This window comes from Magnolia sinica, chromosome 1, assembly GCF_029962835.1.
Source record: "Magnolia sinica isolate HGM2019 chromosome 1, MsV1, whole genome shotgun sequence".
In the NCBI taxonomy this organism is placed as follows: domain Eukaryota; kingdom Viridiplantae; phylum Streptophyta; class Magnoliopsida; order Magnoliales; family Magnoliaceae; genus Magnolia; species Magnolia sinica.
Window position 1 is genome coordinate 31,797,377 of NC_080573.1, and position 26,627 is coordinate 31,824,003.

A 26,627-nucleotide genomic window follows, 5' to 3' on the forward strand; every position below is an offset into this window, starting at 1 on the left:
GGGTGTACTTTGTGTAAGAGAGTGTTGACTTTAGGGGTTGCTTGGGGATGGGGTGATGTGTACTTGACAAGAGAGGTGATGTGTGATTGATTGATGAGATTGATGGGATTTGATGTGATGTTCTCTTGGGTTTTGCAACAGCGCGGTATTTTTCTCGAACTGAACGCGGGCCCACATCTTCTGGCCTGGGTATCACCTCGGTGTGCGAGACGCGGCATCGGAACCGCATCGATGGTGCGGTCGTTAGGGTATAAGTCTCAGGTCGAACCGACTCTAAAATATAGGGTACAACTCAGGATCGCGCGCCACTGCTATTTACGCGTCGTGGGTCGTCGAAATTCGACCGGGAGGATCGTGAAAGCCTACGGAACGGTACGAGTTAAGACATGGGTCTTACATCCTCACCGATGATGGTATATAGATCAGGCTCGAATGCCCGCCGGTTTTATCTCATTGGTCGGTTATCGGGGCCCACATTTAATCTGGGGACCATCACCTCTGGTTTGATACCGGGCATGTCCTGATGAGACCATGCAAAGACGTCAGTGTATCGCTTTAATAAATCGACAATCTTGTCCCGTGGACCTGGGGCCTGCAGCGAACCGACCTGAGTAGTGCGGGTCGGGTGAAACTTGCAAAGAGGAACAACTACTAGGTCTTCTACGAGGAACCCTCTCTCGAGTGATTCCTCTCGGGGGTCGATGGAAGTTATGGTCATTGTATGTTGCTGTGTTCCTACTCTTAATGCCATCGAGTAGTATTAGTGGGCCTAGTGCTGGTCTCCCTTGACCTGCCCAACACCGTACTCGGTGAAAAATTTCATCACAAGGTGGTAGGTCGAGACTATTGCTCGCATGGTGTTGATAGATGGCCTCCTAAGGATGACGTTATGTACATAGGGGCAGTCGACCACCAGGAAGTCAACCATCATTGTTGTCTAATTCCTTCCTTCCCCGACAGTCACCGGAAGTTGTATACTTCCTTTGGAGGTGACGTTCTCTCCTGTGAATCCGAGCAAAGGAGTTCAGATGGGTTGGAGTCGGGATCTATCGATTCCCATCTTGTCAAAGGCAACGGAAAAGAGGATGTCGACTGAACTGCTGTGTCCACTAAGATGAGGTGCACTTTGCAATTAGCTATCGTCATTGCCATTACTAGGACATCATCGTGCGGATGGTGGACTCCTTGGGCTTCCTCTTCGGTGAACGTCAGGTTGCAAAGGATTATCTTCTGTTCTTTCGGGAGTCTGCTAGTAAGGTTAATGTGATGCTCCAAACTACCACTGCTTATGCTCCTAGCATGAGTTTGGCGTGCCCTGTTAGAGTCACCTCCTCCCACGGGCCCAGCGAATATGGCGCGGATATCTCCTGTTTCTTTTTTATCATTCCGATGGCTATACTGTTCGATCCTTTGATCTGGTCGCTCCTCCCTCCTTCTATAGACATACTCATGCAGTTGTCCATTAGGGATGAGGGCTTCAATCTCTTCTTTGAAGTTGAAGTAATCGTTGGTGGCATGACCGTGGTCACAATGGAAGTGGCAATACTTCCTCTTGTCCCTTTTGTTAGCATCGGTCTTCATCCTATTTGGCCACCTCAGGATCCTCTTGTCGCGAACTTCCATGAGGACCTATTTGGGGGTAGCATTTAAAGGAGTGTAGGAATAGAATCTACTTTCGGGCCATCGATTTGAGTGCTGACCCTTGCTTGAGTCATCGTCCCTTATTCTTTTGTTGCTGACAACTTACGGTTACACCTCCTCTTTGCATTTCTTGTCCTTAGCCAAGATCTCGACACTTTCGGTGGCCTTTCGTGAGCTAAAAAGCTCCTCGACGTTGGAGTATTTCTTGGCTCGGTTAAGGAAATTGACTAAGGATGTCGGAGGGTTCATGTCTATTGAGAAGAGAAATCTTCCTTCTCTGAGACTGGCTATCATGGCAGCCAGGGCTATCTGATCTGAGTAGCCTTCTACTTGCATTGCTTCCTGGTTGAAACACACGATATAGTCTTTCAGTAGTTCATCCTCCTTTTGGGTGATAGTGAGGAGGTGAGTCGTTGGCTTCCCCCTATCCTTCCCTCTAATAAACTACGTAATGAAGGTCTTGTTGAGCTGCGTGAACGAGCTGATGGATTTTGGCTTCAACCGTCGATACCACTTCTGAGTTGCTCCTAACAGAGTCAAAGCTCAATACATAATCAAGCTCGACACACCATGAAGCTTCATCCATGCCCTGAATGATTCTAAATGATCTGCTGGGTCACTGGATCCGGAGTAGGGGGTGATTTGCGACATTTGAAATTTGGGCGGGAGTTGTGCTCCCGTGATATTATTGGTAAATGGTGGCTCGGTTTCCTCCAGCATAATCTCGATAGTGGTCAGTATTTGGGCGCAGTAGACTTGGCGAATATCGCCGATTTGACCTCGTAGCTTATTGAGTTCTGCCTCCCAGGGGACCTCATTTTCCCCTATGCCTCGGGGGCTTTGTCGCGCCTCCTGTTCTCTAGCGTATGATGCAGGTCGGATTTAGCGAGCATGACGGTTCTTACACTTTGGGCAGGTGCTTGGCTGTGTTGCCTTGATTGTATTCTGGCTCCATAGAGGTTTTGGGGGACTTGTGGAGGTCGGGACTGCTTGGTGGCATCGTCGGCCTCTGCCTCGTGGTCGGGGGGTGGATTTTGTCTCTCCAGGATCTGCATTAGTTAGTTCGCACTGTCATTTAAGGTATCGACTTGGTTCTTTAAAGAGACAAGTTGACCGCTTTGACTATGAGACCTAAGCGCGAGCACTGCGGGGGCAGAACCCGCTTGATGTTGAGAGGGTGAATTTCAAATGTCGACAGAAAGATCGACTGAAGACGGTGCAGGTGCTGTAATGGCGGATAAGGTCTTCTTCTTACCTTTCGTCATGGTATGGTTGGAGATTGTAGATAAAATGGGAGTGGCTTTACTTGTCGTATTCGCATAGACAGTGCCAATGGTTGATGCTGTTTTCTAGTAGTCCTAATCAGGCCTCCAAGTCCCTGCACAAGTAAAGCAACAATGGGGACCCTGGATCAAGCAAGGGACCCTCCGATGCTAAAGTTAGATAGGGAATCTGAGTCTATATGTGTTAGGGTATTTGTGCTTACCTCTCTCTGCAGATTGGACTCCATTTATAGCTCTGGTATGAGTTCCATAGACAGAAAAGTCCTTTATTTGGTAGGTCTTGGTTATAGTTGTCTTCCGAGATCCTCGATAGAGATCTTGGAACGATTTTAGCGATAAGGTTAAGTGGTCGGTCCTGAGAAGACTATAGTAGATAACCGAGCTCGACTAGCTGAAGTCGAATTGTAGGTCTAAAGTTTGATGTCGTCCTGATGTCGATTCTTCAGAGTTAAGAGTTCGGCTGAGATCTAATTAACCAATACAACAAATCGTTAGCCGTGGCAACGAGAACTTGGTGGTGGCAGAATTCTCTACTTGTGGTCGGGTCATCGAGCCGTTCATGGAGTGTGTGCTTAGGTCATGCGACCCAGGTTACCTTCCTTTGCTTGCTATCCCTGTATTGGTATCAGTCCTTTTTTACCCATGATATATTTTCTCCGGTGATTTTTCATATCATGCGTTATAATGATCTAACTAAACAGATGGACGGTGTGGATAAAACACATGCTTCTCGTTGGCACCCAAAGATTGGCCACGTAGTGCTGCAGGATATTTCGTTTGGTGGAGGATGCTTTCCACCCAAGAGATGATCATGCAGCTGCTGTACCTGAACTTTCAGGTAAAACCATTTCCTTTCCATGTGCCACGCGTCGAATATTTGGGCCCACCATAATGATCAACAATATGCAGATCAAGCTGATCCACCATCAATTAGACTCGGCGTCAAAATCAGTGGACACCCAGTCCTATCACTCATTCTAAAGTGGCCCATCTAATGAGTGGTTGGCCTGATTTTTATATCAGATTATCACCATGGTGTGTCCCTCCTTTTGCAAAGGACCGGATATTCTACACGTGAGACACATTAGTAGGAAATGATTTGAGCTCCCTCTAAAATACATCGCAAAATATTACAATACAGTACATCGGGACTATATCCATTGGATCTTTGCATCATGTTGGATGATCTAAACTGTTCACAAGATTCGCCTGGCCTCAACATAAATGGAGGACATTTAATAAAGAACTCTCAGATTGGGATACCCATACACTTCTACTATTTAACTTTTCTAATGAATATAGACTTCATCTTAACCATTACTTTGTGGGCCATTGATTCATAAGTTTAAGATTTTCGTAAACTTGTAGATTTTTTAGGTAGCTATGTATTAATTAGATCAACATCTTGGATCACAAACAACGATCCAGATCAAACCAATGTAGCCCCCGACACACCGTATTGAAATACCTCCGGATGTATGCAAGCAAACTTCCTTGAACTTACTTGCTAAAAGCAGCCTTCGGTTATACTTGATTTTGTTGACTTTGGTCACAGATGAGACGTGCACCAACCTGATTAGGACCGTGGTTTACTAGAAATGCATTATGATGTATTTCTGTTTTCTACGATGGGACTGTAGATGTTGGATCTGGGGTCATGTTGCAATCATCAAAGCCATTTGTATGATAGGCTTCACTATGGATGGTTGATATCAAAAGGGAAAAAATAAAAATAAAAAATCTTTAGATTATATCATGAAAGACTCACAGATTCCATATTCAATTGAAAGGTGTTGGATGATCAAAGGGCTGAAATATCACAATCCAAGATTTTTATTTTTTATTTTATTTTTAACTCCCTATCCATTGTAAGGCAATCATATAATTGGTTTGAAATCCAACAACTACAGCTTTGCAATACAACTCGCAATATGTCGGAATGTGTCATGGCAACCATCATTCTCATCACGGGACTCGGATTCGGTAATGACCTCTCCAGTACCCAGCTTGGTACTGGTTGGTGCAGGAGATAGCTCTGTGGCCCTGCCATGATGTATGTGTTTTTATCCATTCCGTTCATCCATCCAACGACCTCATATTTAGGCATGATCCTTAAAAGGAAGTAGATCCAAATCTCAGTTGGACCACACTACAGGAAACAGTGGTGGTAGAATGCTCACGGTTAAAAACATATTGAGAGCCACGAGAGTTTTGGATCAAGCTGATATTTGTGTTTTCCCTTCACCCAGGTCTGTCTGAACTAATCAATAGGTTGGATGGAAAATAAACATTACCGTGGGTCCTAAGAAGTTTTTAATGGTGGGCATTCAATCACCACCGTTTCCTGTAAGAAGGTCCACTGAGATTTCGATCTGCTTCATTTCTGGGCGGCATGAATAAGTATGATGGGCCCACAGATTTTCCAGCACGGACGAGCACCAAGCCCTGTTCTGGAGGGGTCACTACCGAAGCTAAGTCACTTGTCACGCGACTCTCGAGTCGATTGTGGGCCATATGCATGCATTGAACATAGTCTGCTCGTCGTTTTCTAGCCACTGATTGATCCGTCGTACATTTCTAGCAAACCAAATAAACAAACAGATCTAAGATGCCAACCTAAATTTTCGTACGAGCTATGCTTTGGTGGGCCTCAGCTAAAAATTGTTCCACACATTGGAGATAGAGCTGTCAATGGCCGGCCAACCTATGAGCTTTTAGACAAAGACAGTATTTAGGCCAGGCTTGACATGCCTTTCTGTTAGCCGGTCCATTTGTTTTCTACTGTGTTGTGTGTTAGAGCCTTATATAACGGCTCGATCTAAATTGATAGCTATAACCCAAAGCATTAAAATAAGTTGATACATTTAATATAAACATATACGATTAAATTCTAAAAAGATCGGTCGATTACTCATGTCCTGAATTTGATAATGATCAGGTGATAATTAGAGGGTGATGTTTTTCCTCCGAAGGTAGGTTTGTGTCTTGCACAAGAAATGACTTTCAAATTATTAACGTAAATCAAACAAAAGGAAAAACTTACGATCAATCTTAAGAGCAATGGTAAGAATGCGTTAAAAAAAAAAATTCTAACGTATGCGCATAGACTTGTATTACAACTAAAGATTATAGCTAAGAATTATCGTTACTTATATGAAAAGCCGAGATAAAAGATTATAAGATAAATTTGTTTAATTTCTATGTTAGATTGAATATGTATTTTTTTCTCTGTTAGATTCCTTTGCTATTTATAGATTTATGTTGTAATTTATTCCTCTAGATACTTCTTTTATTTATTGCAATTGTTACAACAATAAAAAAAAAAAAAACCTCTCTCTAGATCATTCTCTTGTTATGTTTTTCTTTTGCAATCGTTTGTCTTCCGAATACCTTTTTAACGTTTGCTTCACATTTTTTGGCCAAGGTTTTATTTTACTACCCTTGGTCGCCTTTCATATCTTAAATATCTCGACTGTGCTTCTTGTATATCGACCATAACATTCTATTAACCATCTTCTTATGTGTAGACTAACGCTAACTATAAATCCACAAAAAACACTTTAAAATTTTGAAGATCTTTTTCATCAACTTCCTATTTCTCATAGAATGCCATGTGTCATTTTTCTATTGGCTTTTTCAGAATTGTCAAAATTAGGGTACAACACTTTCAAAATTATAGGATAGGGTTGACCAAGCTTGGGCTTCCTTTTGGCCTTGCCAAATCTGCCGTGCTATATATTTTTATATTATAATTAAATCTATTATATTATATTAAAGGTCTCATGTCCAACGATTGGACCATAATTTATAATTCACTTAGAAAATAACTTCCAACCTCTCTTGTGTGTGCATCATCCAACCTGTCCAATAAATTAGTATAATAATCGTGATTGCCTTGTGTAAAAATCACCCACATTGGCTAACCGAGTGAGACACATTTGTATTTTGTTATTTTTTAATAGTTTAAAATTGTTTTCTATGGTGTGGCTGTCATGCCCCAGACTCGGTAACCGGACTCACAAGGAACCCGATGGCCAGTTCTGGCCGTAACAGCCTCCGTAGTATCCCATTCTCGGCTCCTGAGGCAGGTTCCAATCTTGGGATCCTACAAGGAGGATTTCCATAACAATATAATCATTTCCAATACGAGTATACCCAAGATCACAACAAGTAAATCTGAGAATAACAAAGGGCACACATCATAAAATCTACTAAGAATTTGAACTTTTACAAGCTTACATAAGGACCAAAAGGACATACATAAGATAACAGAAGAAAGAATGTAGAAGATTTGCAACACTGGGTCCTTGGCTCGCACACCTATCCAAGCTCCACTGTTAAGACGCTAACTTAGGATCTTCTGCACCCATAAATCATGCATAAGCTTATAGAAGCTTAGAGGGTGGTGTAAGTGTGTGATAATAGTGCACAGAAGAATAATAAAAGATACAGGAAGGAAACGTAATCAAAGCCAACACCACCAACCTTATAAAGGCTGTCATGAACATAAGAAACTATACCAAGGTAGTACAATAATGCAGGAAGCCATACCAAGGCTATATGATGCAATGAGTACTGTAATGCAATGGTTACTGGGCGCCATGCCAAGGTGATGCAATATGAGACTTATACAACCGATGCAATACAATGTGAAGTAATGCCAGTGCTTATATCCAATCCACATATCAAGTACATTTCCATCATAAGGAAATCATCGGGGTCCATTATACTGCTAAATGACTGCCGCTCTACAGACCCGGCATATTCAAACGAGCGTAAGAGACCTCACTACCCTGCCTGCGGACAACCAATCACCAGCAAGGCCTGAAGGTAGCGGACACATTTACGAGCTGCTCAGACTCAGCCTAGCAATGCCTCCTTACATTAGGCGAATAAAATGGCACCCCTATCCAACCGACTACACGTCAGTGGAAGTCGCGGCCTAACGGTATAAGGCCCTCGTGCGCTCATATATTCCACCCGGTCACGACATTGGAGCAGATCCTTGGTACCATGGAAGTTTTAGAAATTTTACCCATGGGCATCCTATGCACCTGATATACTCAAGTAATATTTTCGGTGTCCAAACATGGCCATCCACAATGTATCTGTGGAGGCTACAGCCTTGATGAAGTAAGGACGATAATGCTCACATGTTATGCATTGCCAGATACATGAATTACATAATCAACCATGTATTAATTCCAAGTATTCAACGTGCTCAAGAGGGAGTACTACGTTCCTCAGAGAAGGTAACATGCAATGCTCAATGACACAATATGACCACACACACAGTGTTAACCAAGCATACAATAATGTACATGGCTATAAGGATGAATTTAATCATACTATATGGCGATATACAATGTATATTACATTCCTCCTATCCAAGAAGAAACCAAGACTAGGTACCTAGACAACATCCTTAAGGAACCCAACTTCTAGTGGGGGCCCATTTACCTGGGGTAGCCCACAAGACTAAGTATACAAGCTATGGGTCTAAGTAATGTAGAAATGAGCCTAGCAAGAGTCTAAGATGAGTATCCAATTACTCTTAAATACAACCGGACCTAGATGGGTCCATAATGGGGACATTTAACTACCATTCCCCAAAAAGGCATATCAACCATAAACTATATGGATAAAAGGCCCAAGGCCTACATTTAAAATAAAAATAAAGGTAACCACATACATATATTCCTCATAATGGGCCATAAAAAAGATATAATACCGCTTTTAACAACATGGGCTTTAAGAGGGGAATTAAGGCCCAAGACTTAATTTCCAATGGCCATAGAATCCATGCATTAAGTTGGACTTGGTGGGCAGTCCGTGTGCACAATATATGACCCAAAAAAATAAGTTTAAGTCTGGATGAAATGGGCTCCACTACATCAGCCCAATAACTAGCAATTTAAGTGGGCAACCAAGAGCCCAGTACTATCCTTATCTCAGCCTACAAGTCCATCAAAATAGTGGAAGTCGGCCCAATGTATGGTTGGGCCAAGCTAGGATGTCCCAACTCATGCTGGGCCCATGAGATGCCCCAAAAATCTGATCTAAGATGGGGTCCTCATGTGATTACTAAAGGTGACTCAAAAGAATGCATTGATTAAGCCCAAAGATTATAAGAAAACATAAGAATGTAACACGTAAACAAGTTCTTAATATGGTAGGCCCCATAGCCAAATAAAGTTTTAACCATACAATTTTACATTTAAGGCCATTCGATGAACTTTTGACCCATTTGACTTCCTGGATCTGCTAAGGTCCAGAAATTAGTTAACTATGTGGAAATAATCTCATGAAGGCCAACTATACTCACTGGGGGAGACCCCACCAGATGGAGATTGTGTATATATTATGAAAAGATCAAGTGGGCCTGCTACTGGATTATGAGTCCAGCAGCAACCCAAGGTAGAGAGTGCTTTCATAAACAGGCGATCCAAGGCTTGGACGACCTGGACCAAACATACGTTAAGGTATGTTCTACATACATGTACATTGAGCCTTAAATAAATGGCCTAGGGTCTATGGTAGGCCTTTAACCACCCATAGAGAAACCTATGGGCCTACCTTAGGATCACCCAAGAGGACATCCAACCTCAATTGGTTTTCAAAAGGTAGCCCACCATTACTCATATAATATAAGGTCTAAAGCCCAAGCAATGCATGGCCTAATGGGCCATACACCAAGCCCAACTCATAGGCCATATAGTGGGCCCTGATCAAGTAAAGTTTGGGCCCAACCATAAAGGTCATAATTTCACATATTGTGGTAGGCTTCATGGGCAGCTAAGTAGTTCATTTGTATTTAACACAAGCGAGTTGGGCCTCACCTTTGGCCCAAGTACAAGGTCAATTTAGTGGGCAGCTAAGGGCCTAACTTCTTGTGTATTATTGCCCCTAAGCCCATCACAATAGATAGGAGAGTATAGGCCCAAGATCAATGGGCCTATCTACAAGGACTTAGTCCACAAGGCCTAATTACCATCACAAAGAGAGCGGCCATATACATTATATCACATAATGAGCCCTAAGGAAATGACCCAAAAACAAGAGTTACCTAATTCATACATTATGGTGGACTTAGAGAGTAGCCCATAAACCCAAGAATACACATGGGCAAGGCCTAAACCGACGGTGTGAACCTTACCATATCAGCCCAAAGGCTTAGCAAGGCCCTCCACAATATGCATCAATGTGGGCCTTGCAAATTAGCCCACAATTAAACACTTTATGAGGGCATCAAGGCCCATTAATACACATGATCAGCTTATAGACAGCCCATTGGGCCCGTAAATCAATAAGGTCAGCCCTTGCACAATCTTGGGCTCAAGAAAGAAGTTCCAAGCCCATTGAGCCTATAAAACTATCAAAAATTCTGGTTAAGGCTAGCCCACAAAACCACCACAAAGGTGGGCCTCAAGGGGGCACTCATTAAGCCTAAAATGTCTAAGGAAGGAGGGCAAAGAGTGTGTGCAACACTCCCTTAAATCTGGTGGGCCGCCATGGCTCCAAAAGATCAACTATGCAGCAAATTTGGGCCCTTGCTGGAATTCTAGCCCACCCACTTCCTGGGCCTGCTGGAGTCCAGAAATTTATTTAATTTAAATGGGTTACTGACCCATGGTGACCCACACATATCATAGTGGGTCTTACCAAATAAGAAAGAGAATATACAACACTTACTTCAAGTGGGCCATGCTGGTAGAATGCAGGCCCAGCAGCCCAAGGTAGGGGCATCCCATGGTGGGTTGTTCTATGGGCATGGGTATTTGACCCAAAACTAATACAAATTATAGGCTACACCACGGTCGGTACAGGGGCCCGATGGCCATGAAAATTTGCAGGGTGGTTCTTTCATAGGTGGGCCACAACTCCGCAAAATTTTGAGATTTTTGGATAACTAAAGTTATTTTAATTAATTCAATTAAAATAGTCTGTCCAGAAAATTGGATTGACCTGGACGTCCCAACGTGGTGGGCCAGTCCGACCCTTACCACGGTGTGCACAGGGGTCCATTGGAACTAAAATTTGGTAGGTGAGTCCTAAAATAGGTGGAACATACCTCCACAAAATTTTAAAATTTTTAGACACGTATAAATATTTTAATTCATTTAAAGAAATCAATCTGTCTTGAAAATAGGACTGATCTGGACACCACAAACCACCTCCCTGTAAATTTTTAGAATTTTTAAACACCCAAAATTATTTTAATAAATTTCGGAATTCCAACCTGTCCAGGGTGGAATGTTGCTGGAAATGTAACTGTCCTGAATTTGGGTCATTCAATGGGTGGGTTTTGGGCCTCCAAAATTCCTGAAATTTGGACCCAAGGTCCTTCATCAAGCCTACAACAAATTAAGACCTATAAATATGGTCCACCTACTAAAAAAATATTTTTAAAATTTTATTTTTATGGGACTATGCTGCTGGACTGTACAACAGAAATTTCTGGCAGTCCATTATGTTGGCCCGCCCTTTTGGATGCCCAAATGGGGTCTATTGGGGCTGAAATTTGGTATGGTTGTAGGTGGGTCATGCAGCTATAAGAATCACATATAAATTTGTATCAATATTCCCATCAAATTCTCAGAAATCAGGCCCCAAGGTGGCCCAAAAATCTATCCAGACAGTTTCTGGACAGCAACATTACATTGGAATAAAATAATTTTAATCAGTAATTAAAATGGGATTTAATCCCACAAAATTAGAGGATGAACCACCCTAGTGGGCCCCACAAATATCTAGATCATCCTACCATACAAAACACTTTTGCATATGCCCTAATTAGTTAGATTTCGGGGCCACATGTCCTAGGATGGGATGCCATGGGCATCCTCTCCTTCTTGGGTGGCTGAATTTTTTTGTTGGCCCACAAGGTGGGCCACACACCATGATCAAGGATGGAAATAAGGGAAAAGAAGAGATGTAAGACCCGTGTCCTAATCCGTACCATTTCATTAGCTTCCGCGGTCCTTCCGGTCAAATTCCGGCAACCTTCGCACCGTATTCGGTATTTGCGCACGATCTTAAGCCAGGTCCCGCACACCGACGTCGGCTCGATCCGAAACTTATGTCTTGGTGATCGCGTCGTCGCCGCGGTTCCAACGCCGTGACTTGCGCACCGAACCGATACCCAGGTAAGAAGATGCCGATCAGCGTTTATTCCGAAGAAACACCGCGCGTTGCGGATTTCGAGGGAATCTCTACACAATTAGTCCCACTAATTAAACATAAATGCAACCATACCTCAAAGTACCTCACCCATTCCCTCTTTTTCCAAAAGTCCACCATCTTTCCACCTCACCATTCCTCTTTTCTCATTTTCAACCTCAACCATCCCTCTTCTCCACCAATTTCAAACTAAACCATACCCCTCATCACTTCTTTCTTACAACCATCACTCCACCCATCCCTCCACCCATTATTTCTATCTCTCCCTCTCATTCTCTAGCAAATTTTCCAAATCCCATGAGAAATTTCACTCATCCAACACTCCTCTCTCAACTTCAAGTGTGGCCCACCCTCTCATCTCCAATCTCAACCATTCATCCTTCATCAATCTCCATTAAAAGTGAAGGTAAGGAGCTAAGGTGTCCAAGGGAGCTAGGAGAAGGAAGATAAGGTGGGTGTTTTTCCATTAATTTAAATTTTAGGGCCCACTTGTTGGTGGGACCCATTTGGATGTATGTGATTTAATCAAGAGGGCCCATAGTGGCGGGGTTCCTCTATCTCACCGTGTATCTCTCTCTTGATTTCTCTCTCATTCTTTCTTTGTAATGATGTGGATCCCACCGATAGGTGTTACATCTCCCCCGTCCATCTACATCAGACGGTGTGGCCCACTCTATTATAGGTGATGATCCGCACCCTCTACTGTTGGGATGGGTCCAATGCATCTTTTTTATATATATATATATATATGTATGTTATATTTTATATACTTATGTATATAATATATAATATAATAAGTACTTATATATATATATATACAATATAAGGTAAACATTAAATGTATATGTATATATATATATATATTGGTGGGCCACATTCACGTGGGACCCACCACATTTTTTTTTGTGAATATATACAACCGTCCAGCGTCCCTGGACGCTGGACGTTGCAACAATGGACTGTTTAAATAAAAAAAAAAAGAAGGGAGAAGAAAGGAGTGGTGGGCCACTCATGCAGGCCCCACCTTGATGTATATGTAAGATCCGAGCCGTCCATGTTGATCCTCAACTCATTTTAGGCGTTGAGCCGAAAAATGAAGTGGATCCCATTTTCTGGCAGGCCGTACCATAGGAAACAGTGTCCCTACCTTTGATTTGATGCTCCTGTACATCTGAAAAAGCTCAATATTAGACTCTATGGGTTGGTATCAAGCCACAGAAACCAATGGAGGGAGTGGATTGTACTGAAGCGGGCCCCACCCAGGAAAAACCGTAGAACAACTGGATTTTCAAAAAAAAAAAAAGAATAGAAGGGAGGCAGCAGCGCTGACGCTGCTGCTGCCAGCCGTACGGCCGCTGACGGACGGACGAGCTGGGGCTCACGGCCCCCAGCTGTGGTCCCACCTTGGTGCATCTCGGTCATCAACACCGTGCATTTGATGGGTCCCCATATTTCAGCCGTTCACCCCAATGTATATGGAACTCCGGTGGGCCACATCATTGAAAATCATGTGAAGACATACTAAAACATATAAAATCATTTGGCAGGGCCCACCTGAGTTTTGGATGTTGCTTAAACTTGGTCTGTACGGTCATTAAGATGGGACCCACATAATGGATGGGCTGGATTGTGAATCACATCTGGGGGGGCCCCAAAAAAAAAAAAAAAAAAAAAAAATATTTAAAGCAGCAGCGCTGCGCTGACGGGCGGGCGGCCAAGAGGCAGGGACCCACGGCTCCATCCGTGGGCCCCACCATGATGTATATTTTGTATCCACACCGCCCATTGGGTGGGCCACCATGTACCCCCCTCACAAATCAGGTCAATCCAGCGCTCGGGCGGCCCACATCACAAGAAAAAGTGCGAATTGAACTCTACCATTGAAACCCTTTCTGGGTCCACAGAATTTTCAGATCCAGCTGAAAATTGTTGTTCCCCCCTCCTCCCTGGCCCGTGTGACCTTATGAATAAGTTGGATTTCAAATGAACATTTCTGGGCCTTACCCAAGGTCCAAGTGACCTTATGAATAGGTTGGATTTCAAATACATATTATGGTGGGCCCTAGGCCCATGTGGTGGAGCCATATTGATGTATTTCTGGCCATTGGGGAGGCCCACCTTGATATATATATAAGGCCCATGAGGTTAGGCCCATTCGACGTATTGGTGGCCCGATGTCGAGGCCCACTCTGATATATATAAGGGCCATGTTACGAGACCCATTGTGATGTTTTCAAAGGCTCATGGAGTATGACCCATTGCAATGTACATAAGGCCCACTAATGCGGCCCACTTGATTTATATAAGGCCCATAGGAGATGGCCCATTTAATGTATCTGAGAATTATGGGTCGAGGCCCAATGAGATGTATATTAGTCCATTGCAATGTGTGATTTCCTATGGTTTGTGTAATGGTGCTTTATGGCGGGCTAAGCCTTGGGAACAATGTTGGTTTGACGTCCACATTGTAAGGACAATGTTGGTTAAATGTCCGCATTGTCATACTCCTTAAGGCCACTGATAGGTTCATATTTATACTCTGCAGGCCGTCTAGGCCCATTTCTGTGATACGCAGAGCCCATCCCTATATGCATGTTTAGTATAGATCCATGGTTCATGATCATTCGCATCATATGTATGCCTGACGTGAGGAGTGACCGATCATAGCATATGCCTTTGGGCAGACTGTTTATGGGCTCCCTGATAGGCGGAGTTGCCCCATATAAGTGCATGGTACATACAGACTGTTGCATGACTGATAATGTGACTCATGCACTTGCATTTGTGTGATTATAGTTACTATGTGCCCTAGCGACATCGGGGCCATAGCCTCCACAGATACATCGTGGATGGCAGATTGGAGACCGGAAATATTCGATTCTAGCATACGGGCACCATAGATGTCCCCGGGTGAAAATCCCTAAACCCGATGGTACCGGAGGATGACTCCAACGTCCGAGACCGAGTGGATATACGAACGCATGAGGGCCGAATACCGAGGAGGCCGCGTCTCCCACCGTGTCGTGGTCGGTTGGAAAGGAGTGTGGCCTTACTCGCCCGAGGGTAGGGGGCAATACTAGTAAGTTTGACCACTCGTGAATGGGTCCGCTATCGACGTCTCGGGTAGTATTGGCAGACTATTGATCGGGCGGATAGTGAGGTTTCTTACGCTTACTTGGGCGGCTAGGAGAGCGACAGTGCCATTTGGAGTGTATTGGACCCGGTGATTATCCAAGAACTGTACCGATACATGTTGAGGATTGGCATGCTTGAGATTAATATTGCATCGCATGGCAGTGTTATGGCCGATAGCATTCATATCTTGCACCGCATAGCCTTGTACGGCTGATTGCATTCATGTGCTCATCACCATGATTCCGCATCACTCGACCTTGCATTTTGAGCACGTTTATATTGCGCACACACTTACACCACCCTCTAAGCTTTCCATGCTTATGCATGATTGATGCGTGCGGGTGACGCTACGCAATCGCAGCCATAGTCTCGTTGTAGTTGGAGCGTGCAGTCGAGCCTGGAGTTCTGTTTCTTTTGATACATTGTATTTTATTTTCTTTCAGTCGTATTGTACTTAAAAAGTTTTTGATCATAGTGGATTTTGTAGTGGTGTTCTTGTGCTTATTGATTGTGGGTTATGCTTTTGTTATGCTCATTATGAATCAGACTAATGATTTGAAACCCTCCTTGTAGTATCCCAGGATCGGAACCTGGTAAATGGGTGTCGGGATCCGAGAATGGGGTTCTACGGAGGTTGGCCCACAAGGTGGGCCACACACCATGATCAGGGATGGAAATAAGGGAAAAGAAGAGAAGAAAGGAAAATTTGGCCATAGGGAAGGGCTCTGCCACTATTTAGCCATCCCAAGAAAATCTAACCACACATCATGCACCAATATACATCTACACTATGAAACTCATACATGCATGACTAAAAATTAAAACGGATGGTTGGAATACCATCCCCACTATAAAATGAAGGTCTAGATGACCTTAGAATGATTTGGATCATGAGATACATCATGATGAGGTTCATGGAGAATAGCCCCATCATGGAACAATGCATGCATGTAGGATGGGCCAAAGCCCACATTCAAGGGATCAAATGGGATCCCTACCATAGATTGGTGGGTCCCACATGTTCCATACATGAAGAAATAAAAGGATTAAGATAGAAAAGAAATATCAGCAAGTTGTAGACACCCATCTTTAAATCAAGTTCTCAATCTCCCACACAAGATAGATCTTGGACCAAGGAAGAAGGTTTAATGGCTAGGATGAATTTCTAAGGGTAGGATTGAGGGATTTTGAAGCTTCAAGGGGCTCGAGTAATGGAGGAAAATGGGATGTTTGGGAGAAAAAATTGCTAGAATGAAGAAAATGAGGAGGGAGAGAGATAAGGAGAGAGAGAGAGAGAGATAGCGATGATTTGTTTGTAAGAAAAGAAATGATTACCTTAGGGAGGAGAAACCAAAGTTGCTAGGGGTAGGGTAGGTTTGTGTGGTGTGTGAGGTCTTGGTAGTGTGAGTTATGGAGATTTAGGTGGTATGTGTAGTGTATATTGGAACTTGTGCAAAAGAGGGAGTGTGGGCCACATGCACTACTCCAAGGTGGGCCATATGATCAAAATCAAGGGCCATAGAATGAAACGTACATAACTTATGATCTATACATCGGATGGAAGGACAAGACGTGTCATCGGAACCGCAACAATGATGCGAACGAGATAGCATAGGTTTTGGCTCAATCTGAGTCGGGTCTACATGACCGGACTCAATGATGACTGCAAACACAATCCAAAGGTCGCGGGTCACCAGAATTTGACTAGTAGGACCACGAGACAAAAATAAATGAAATACATACTCACACACACACATGCACACATGCGAACTCGAGTCGGGTCTCATAGCGGCCCACTTATTGATGGATGAGGCTGTTTTTTCCGGAAGGTTGTCCTCATGGTGGGGCTAACTTGTTGGAAGGGTTGGACGTTACACATACATGATAGGTTGGAAGTTATTCACTGGGGTGGATTATAGATTATTCTCTAATTGATTAGACTTTAAACCTTTTCATTATATTCTATAAACATATTCATGATGGGGCTTAAATATGAGCTCACATGGACCACTCATGAAAATGAATGTCTAAGACTGAGGTACAATGCCTGCTAGAAGTGCTCGCCCCATAATCTTGCAATGGGATTTTCGCCTTTTAGGTCATGCATGTAATGTACATGGGTGATATGAGATTCACAATTTAGTGATTTATTTTTAATTAAAACCACAAATTTTTTTAAAAAAAAATTTAATTTGGATTTAAATAATTTAAAATTTACATTTTATTTTCACATTGGGCATGTGCATCAGCACATAAACTGTAAAATGGGTTGGGAATGGGTAGCACTTTGGATTTTCTTTTGGACATGGGCCAAGATTGAGTAGTATAAAGCTCGCCTTAGCCCGTTGATAGACCTACTTGGATACAACCTCCATCTCCCTCATGGGAATTGACTTAGCATTTCTCTCACAAAGGATTCTTGTCCTCTATTTTCTTTCCTTAAACTGCAAATAAAATGTATAAATGGGGGAAATAAAGGCCGGGGCTATTTGCGTGTACTAAATGTGCCAACATTGTAGCCATGGGTGTATTTATAACAAAAGAGTCTTTTTCTAGTTAGAGTTTTTTGTTATATTAATATTAATGAGTAATGACTCCATTGCTAAGATATGCACCTAAAATATATCATACTGAGAGGCTTTTCGTTAGTCTAGAAACAATTTAGGTTGTTTGGCGCAAGCCCTAAACAATTTAGGTTGTCTGACGCAACTTTTTTGTTAGAAATCCAATAAACAACGGAGGATAGAAGAAAACGATCAGATTTATCAGGTTCAAGGCTCAACTTGAATAATCGATTTCTTAAGACAAATTTGCTGCCCTTTTTCTAGAAATTCCAGCAAATGCAAACGAAGAAAATCTGTAAATTGTCTTTAGGATACAATGAACTCTCAATCCAATTTTCAACACGAAAATTTGCACATTTAAGTGTTGAACAGATCTCTAGTTTTGACACCGATATGCCTTAAGACGTTCAGAAAAAACTCAGTAAGAGATTAGATCGAGAGTAATTGCACAGAAGATGATATAATGTTAAGAATTAAAAGTCTATTCTTTTGGATCATAGTATCCAGGATTTATATCAACTGAAAGGTTATGAATTTCTTCCTGAAGAGGTGCTAAAGAGCCTCTTCAAGAAATCCATACCCATTCACAGCAAATAATTGCCTTTCCGTGAAAGGACATGACTCTATGTCATATGGCAGTTATTTCTGTACCCATTCAAACAGGAGCAATTATCCAACAGGAAAAACTGAATCCACATAAGCGACACATGGCATAGGTGCCACATGTACAATCATGTCACAATTACTCTTAATCAACAAAGGTCATAAAATCATCAGGATAAACCCTTGCTCAATTCCAGTTGAACCATGGCCAAAGAAGTTTGAACCATGTGCCAAAAAGACTATCTTTTTGCTCCTTGCGACGATGCGAACGTGCGAAGTGCTAAATGCGCCTAATAAAGCGCCAAAAAGCACCCAAGCAGCCCTACGGCCCATGCCACTTGCGTGCGTGGATGATGCTTCGCACCGTCTTTGAGGAGATTTGAACTCTGGTTGCATAAGCAAAAACCCCTTCTCTTACCGACTGGCTATACACACTATTTATGGAAAGTTTAAATAATTAATATATTTATTTACTTTCTAAAAATAATTTTTATTTTTGAAATTTATTTTTATTTAAAAAACACAACAATCCCCCACAATTTCAAAAATAAAATCAGATTATAGAACAAATGACATGTCAGTATAAATAGGTGCATAAGTAAAGGTATCTTTTAGATTTGAACTTTTACTTTAGTGTATATGTATCAAAGTTATGCCAGGTACTTAGTGACCCATTAGTCTTGAACTAAGGACCTTAAGTGACTCACCGGACACATAACACACATCTTTAACTACATCCTTGGAAAAAAAAAATCCTTGATTAAAAAGTAAAATTAGAGTAGCGTACCTTCATTCACATAATAACAAAGAATCCTAATTTATGTGTGGATGCATGACTAAGTGGGGGCATTACCCACTCCCCTTTCACTTGAATTGTTTAGTGGCATGGGTAAGATAAACTTAAATGAGTTAGCTTGGAGTCGCCACTAGCTGAATGAACTTGGAGTCTATAGTCGACTATATACCGTAGACTTGGAGTCAAAGAATTGAAGACTCGCCGACTTAGATGACTCTTGTGGTTGGTCGGTGTTTGGAGATTCTAAATAGGGACTTCGGTGATAAAGAAGAAAGAGATTAGGTACCCTTATCTGCGGCACTAAAGTGTGGTCTCTACCAATGTTCGAAGTATCGGTATCGCTACAAGTTTCACTGGCTAGGGATACGAAAACAATATCGATATCGCCGATAATATCGATGATAACCGGAAAGGTGGGGAAACATGGGGAAAACGGTGGAATTTTTAGCAAAACTTTAAGAAATGTTAAATGTACATATTTATATATTTAGAAATAAAACAATTGTAAAAAGAATGCATGCATAACAAGTTTCCATTTAATGGGGCCTTAAAAGCATGTGTTGTGGTAAGAAATCAGTCCAGCCATCCCATCCGACTTATTTAACCATCCAACCTTTCATCCAAACATCCATCGATATTGCAAAATATCAACAATACATGATATTTCAGCAAGAAATCATCAACAATTGGAGAGGAAACAAAAGATTGTGGTCTCAATATCGCACATGTTGCGATATCGATAAGATTAATATATTTTCAATATTATCAATGACAAATTGAACACTATATACAACCATGTGCCCATGAAAAAAAATAGAAATAATTTTTTTTCTAATAAACAAAATTTTGATGATATCAATACGTCGATGATATTATTGAAATATCGTCAATACACTTATGATATAAGCATTACCTAGAATTTACATAGTCGAAAATATTGGCGATATTGATGCATTGGCAATACAAGCGACACTTAGAATTTACATAGTTGAAAATATTGGCGATTATATTAGTGATATTGATACGCGGGTGATATTTAGCGATACATTGCTAATACCTGAAATTTCTGATACCACCAACGTTATCGGTATCGCTGCCAGTGTTATCGGTATCGCTGAGCTAGAGATAAAGATAATATCGGAGATAATTCGAACACTGGTCTCTACTATGTAGGATTTAGGAATTTTGGAAATATTAAACTTTGTAAGTTATTACTCAATTGTGATCATGATCATAGAGACAATGTACTCAACATCGATCATAATTGAGGAGATGGTAGCGTATACATATTATATAAGTAAATAAATTCTAATTGTTTATGCCGTCAAATCTGATTTCTTGTAAAGACATAGAGCATATATATGTTAGAAAATTAGTAAAAGATAAAAGGAGCAGGCGATGTACAACGGGGGAGGTTGCGGCGCAAATGTACAAGAACTAATGTAGTCATAGGGAACCACATGTGATGATCATGAGCATTGGAGATGTGAGAGGGTAAATAAAAGTTTGACACTCTTCTGATGGAAAGCTGATTAGTGGTCTTGGATGTCGACCCTACTCAGTAAGATTTTGACTGTTTGGATAGCTTGGATGGATCAGATGTGTGGGTTTCAATTGATTGGATAGTTAGAATAAGTGACCCTCTTTCTCCCTTTATCATTCTCTTCTCTCTCTCTCTTTCTTTCTCTCTTTCTTCCCACTCCTCAAAACCTTCCCAACAATCAATTTTTGAAATGAGAGGGGCTTCTTTTTATAGATGTGAATTTCCACCACGTGCCTCGGTGGCTGATTCAAGCCTCAAGGTTTCCCTGGGCTACTGCTGTGCCAGAGATGTTGGGATTCAACTTTAGCATGAGGCATCGAAAATCCAATTTTTGATTAGAGAAAATGTTCTAATAGAAATCTAATTTTTGTTTGCATAGAGAGATCAATTTAGCCATGTTCTAGCATTTATATGGACTTGATAAGACCCTGGGTGGGTTTGGATTAGGTCAGAGGAGTTCCCTGTGGACATTTAGGGACTTTTATGGTCTTACACATGGTTTTAGGATTGCAGGTTTCAAGGTTTCCTGTTTCGATTCCGGGTAAAGTCTCGGGCTAAGGTTTCAACTCTGGGGTGTCTATACATTATACATGTATACTTCTTTGTCTTCAAAGTGTTTGAATCATCAATTGGGTTGAGGAGAATCGTGAGAACCTTAGCGTCCAGAAGCATAATCAATTCATCAATGTCATGGGTCTCACGTGCTGAGGATGATAAAGAGAACCCTACCCCTTGGGAGCATGACACGCCTGGTGCCATGGACAAGACCCCTCGTGTTTGGCAGGGATGTTGTAATAAGTTGGCATCTAGGAGCAGGGAGTTTAGGCCAATTTAGAGGCTGGTCTTGAGCCATTGTGCCTATTACTCTTAGATTGTGGATGGAGGAAGGTACTCTGCACCCTGGTGCAAGCAGATGATGTAATGGGTCTACGCCCGGGTGTAGACCCCTACCCCTTGGGAGCATGGCACGCCTGGTGCCATGGCTCCCTTAGGAGACCGAGTGCTTTACATAGGACCCTTCTAGTGGGGAGTGAGAGTGTTCAGGCATGTGAGGCTTAACTTAATAGCGTTTATGTCCGAAGTCTCTAGCTAAGTTCCAAGTAATGAATGAACGAAAGAATTCCTCTTTTCAAAGTGAGTGTTGGGGTATTTATAGGCTTGTGGTGCCCAGATTTCTCACCCCAGAGGATCTATCAATCACGTCTCTAGCACTTGCCTTGGCAGTCTAGTGCCTAGTGCTCTATGCTTAGCACGGAAGCTTTGCCAAAGGGCTTAATTTGCTCGTTTTTATAGGAACCTGAAAGAGGTCTACTGGCATAGGTGAACCGGGGCTAATATTGATAGGAGCTAGGGTGTCAACAAGGTGTATACAAACCATTCATCAAGTTCATCAAGTGGTACAATGAACAGGCCATGTCCTAAAAAAGGAATTATTAATAAATATTTTAATTTTTATTGTTAGCCATATTTTTTCTGATAATATCCATAGGAAAACATCAAAATATACTACTAAAAAATAGGGCAATTGACACAGGGATGAATGTGATGAGGTCGATCACCATCTTCCTCAAGGATAACTACTCTGAATCCACGGAGCTTCTCTGGACTCCTCACAGAGACTTCTCAAATCTACGAGGGAAAAAAGCAAGAAAAATAGAAATAAATTCTAATAAATTCATAATTTGATTGATGAATGAAATAAATGAGTTCACAACCCTTTAAATAGGGATACCAAGCAATGAGAGAAATTTCATAATCATACTACAACTAAAACTCCTAGAATTCGCAACTTACTGTAAATAGTAAACTTACTATTTATAGACAGTCATGATGTCTACTAGTGCGCAAGGTTTTCGGCCAAAAATAATAAGAGTCCTATTTGGCTTCACCATGCTATTCTCCTAATTATTCTAACTACTTTTCACATTGGGCGCAACTCCTAAAGCCCAACAGATGAAGAGTTATAATCAAACTAAAACTTACTATTTATAGTAAAAACGGAACTAAAATAGGGAAACAACAGTCGATCTGGTGGTATTTTGTAAATTCGGCTTTCATAACCCAGCATAATGAGGTTGGGTGGCTAAAGTAGTTCGTTCTACCCCAAAATCATATATTTTATGTCCCATAACTCATTCTGGATTGCGAGATACTCCCGATTTAAGGTCTGACGGTCCGGATCACTTCTGTCGTCGACCGAGAAATCCCCAAAATCCCATGTGTACAGTCGTGACTGTATCCCCGGCTTGAGCTCCTCTTTAAACTTCTGCAGCTTGTACTCCTCATCCTCAAGGGCCTTCGGCACGTATCGGGAAAGCTCATCGAATCGCGCCTCGTACTAGGCAACTGTCATAGTCCCCTATTCCAGTTTTAGGAACTGCGCAATCTTCTCGTTCCGACAGGATCGCGGAAAGTACTTCTCCAGGAACTTCTTCTTGAAGCCGGCCCATGTCCAAGCGTACCCAGCTGGTATGCTCCTCTGTACACTATCCCACCAATTCTCAGCCTCTCCCTCGAGCAGGTACATGGCTAGGGTGACCATCTGGGAGTTCGTGCACTCTAACAGCCTCATCATTTTGGCGATCCTCGCAACCAGTGCTCTGCCTGATTTGGGTCAGGTGCTCCTCCGAAGGTTGGTGGGCGGAGCCTCAAGAAGCGATCAAACATGTTGGCACCTTGAACCTCTGCATCACACGACGCCCCTCCATGATTCCGTTCTCGGAGGGTTTCCATCATGAGGGCGTGCGAGTCCTGCTGCTGTTGCATAAAGGCAGCCTGCTGCTGCTGCATAGTCGCCGCCATCTGTGCAAAGACTGCGAAAGCTGCGGCCCTTGACGGCGAATCTTCGTATATGTTAGCTGAAGGCTTGACTGAAGGTGTCTGCCGCTCGAAGTACTGTGAGGGCAGCCCTGATGCAAAGATCTGAGGGGAAGGAGAATCCCCTATGACTTCAGATCTCGTGTTTGCGTTTGCCACTCCAGGAGGAAGGCCTAGTGTATAAACAGGGCTGCGATCGCTGGCGCTCGGTCGATGGAATGGGATGTATGTCGACCGTATGGGTCTGATGCGATCGCAACACAGGTGACATGTATTCCTGTGAGGTCAAAACTTCATATTTCAGGTATTTGGAGGAAAGATTCCAGTTAAATTATGAAACAACACTAAGGCTAGAGGTCTTCTTACCTTGCTTACCGCATGGCGCACCGGTTTAGTTCCTAAGCCTAACTAGTATTCTTTATTGAAATTTCGAGGGGACTAAGGTTTCTGTTTCTAAGTTCATATGACTAACTTGACGTTTCCCAAGGGATTTTAAGTCCTTTTCCGAGGGACCTAAGAGTTCAATTTATACTCTAAATTTCTCCTAGCTAGTGGAATTTCCTTTGTAGATTCAATTGTTCATCCTACTATTGTCTAAAGGAAAAACTAAGTGTTCTGTTTCTATGTTTACTCATCCTACCTACTTTCTAAGGGAATGCTCTTAAGTTTTGTCTAAGTTAATCTCTTAAGATTTTGTATGTTGGTCCCACAGCCAGGTTATCTCATATTCCTCTTTGATACCAACTTGTAATGCCCTGGTTTTCAGGACCCGAGTATACCACTCATTTTCCTGAAAATCCGGATGCTAGCAAATAGATCAATGATAATTAACAATATCAAAGTATGATTAACGGAAATCAAGCGTAGTATAGATGGAATCAAATGAGAATAACTTCATGGGCCAGTCAACTGGGGCCCAAATACAAAACTTAAGTTTCCCAATGTACTGAAATAACATAAACAAATAATCTACTGATTTAATCCAAAGTAAGCAGCCACCTCCTGGTACGGCTCATCCTCGAATGGCTCCTCCTCCACTATGGCGGTAGCAGTCCCGGGGTCCGTGACGTAGTCGTCCATCTCTGTACCTGTTTCCTTTGTACGGTTAAACATTGATGAATGAGTGGCCAGCTCAGTGTGATCTCCCCTCAAGATTACACATCACCGCCATAGACCAAAAGTAACATAAAGACAACATGACATACAAAACAGAGTAAGATGCAATCTCAATTAATGCGTGGATGTATGAGTGTACATCAACTGGGGATGTTCATCCAGTTGGCTTATGGGAAAATCCCATGCAATTCAGCCAGTCACTAGCGAGAGCACATAGTACATGCGTAGTGCCGAACTTACCAATGTGGTCGATCACCAGCGAAAGTACGTAATACATGTGTAGTGCCAACTCACTAACGTGGTCGATCACCAACGAAAGTACATAGTACACGCGTAGTGCAAAACCCACCAATGCGACTAAGTCCTATGTATGCATGATTAGCCAGACCATTATTAATTCATTTGCAACCAGCAGGTTTAATGAAGTTTAAGGTCATGACGGGGGAGCTCCTGGCCCAGCGTAGGGTGACGACTCAGGTAAAGTGTCCCATGACCACCATCCCCGGCCCATGAGGCTACTGTCTTAGGGTGCATATAGGGCCCACCAACATGTGGTTAATTAATTCTCAATGTAAAGGGGCTACCACCGTATACTGACTCGGAATGAAGCATTTAAATCGTCAAATGCAGCGATTAAATTAAGATGCTATATATGATTCAAAAACTAGTAAACAACGATAACAGTAAATGTTACAAGGTTCATTCCATAGTCAGGTAAGTGTAACCACTCCATAGATGATAAGCTCCATAATCAAATGCCACCAACCATAACCTCCATGTTGGGGGTCTACTTATATCACAATCAGTCTAGTTACACCCTAAGCATGGACTCTCCTTAGATAGAGGTTTCCATGGAAATATTTCAATGGTATGTGTTTTACAAACGATGCAACAATACAAAGGCATAGCATGGAAACCTGACATGATTAAATAACCAAGTAGAATACATGTACTCATATAGTATAAGAGTCGCATGATCATAATTTTCCAATTCTAAGGCATGTACTCAAGGAAGTTAAACACATAATTCATATGTTGAGTAACTAGTTAAATAGCTTAGGCAAGTCTAGTGCACATGCTCAAACGAACTAATCAAGTATTAATATAAAATCAAGGCATGTTTTTAAATTAAACTAATCGAGTATCTCGTTAAGTACTAGATAAACTCATAAGATGGTTTAGTTATTTCTAAGACATATGAATAGTTAACTTAAGGAAATATTTTAAACAATTCCTATCCACTCTAAGCTATTCAGGCATTCTAATCACTTTTTAAAACATAAGTTTGGATTAACTAACCAAGTGTCAAGCCACTTATAAATCATAAGTCCTGAGCAAACAACCGAATGATTTACCATTGCTGGATTATCACTCGTAATTACCATAAAAGCTACCCTTAGCCCAGCTTGGGGGTGGAAAGCCCAAGGGGAAGAAAATCATCACTTGAGTTGTTGTAGTCCTGCCCTTGATCCGAATTCTCGTATGTAGCTAGTGGCCCCAAGTTACGCAAGTAGTTCCCTAGAGATTAGTTTGTACCAGACAACAACTCTTAAGGTTTTAATGCATATTGAAAGTTCGTGGGGTTTGAAGGGGCTATAAATATAATCATTTGGGCCTGCTTTAGAGTGACTAGGCCCATCAGATTTTTGTCCCACTCATGGCCCACATTGGGCCTGGAATTTGCTCCAAGCTAAGGCCCGTATTGGGCCTGGTTTATGTTATACAAGCAAGCCCAGAAACTAAGTGGGCTGATATATTTAGGCCCACCAGTTGCTACACGTTCAAAGCCCCACGGGGGTAGCTGGGCTGGGCTTGTCCTGGCCCATGGATTGGCCTGATTTGGCCCGGCTGTTGTAGCCCACTGAGCTTGGCTCAAGTGCAGCCCATTGCACTATTGCATGGGATGGCCCGCTGAGATAGGTGGTGTGGCCCACTGAGATTTCTCTCAG

At 42.2% G+C, this 26,627-nt stretch overlaps 1 protein-coding gene across 1 annotated transcript; it reads right to left on the minus strand.

The window, feature by feature from the left end:
• Positions 1–960: 960 nt before the first annotated feature.
• Positions 961–23,195, minus strand: LOC131245365 (uncharacterized). Its single transcript, XM_058244779.1, has 3 exons — positions 23,085–23,195; positions 1,756–1,983; positions 961–1,629 (listed from the first exon to the last, which is right to left on the minus strand). Exons 1-3 carry the CDS (start codon positions 23,193–23,195, stop codon positions 961–963), a joined length of 1,008 nt encoding a protein of 335 aa, XP_058100762.1.
• Positions 23,196–26,627: the final 3,432 nt, after the last annotated feature.

Coding starts and splice junctions, on each gene's coding strand:
- LOC131245365 (XM_058244779.1), bottom strand. CDS start 23,195: ATGGGCCGGCTTCAAGAAGAAGTTCCTGGAGAAGTACTTTCCGCGATC. Junction 1,984..23,084: donor GGGACTATGACAGTTGCCTA/GTACGAGGCGCG, acceptor TGTTTCAACCAG/GAAGCAATGCAAGTAGAAGG. Junction 1,630..1,755: donor ACAAGAAATGCAAAGAGGAG/GTGTAACCGTAA, acceptor ACCCCCAAATAG/GTCCTCATGGAAGTTCGCGA.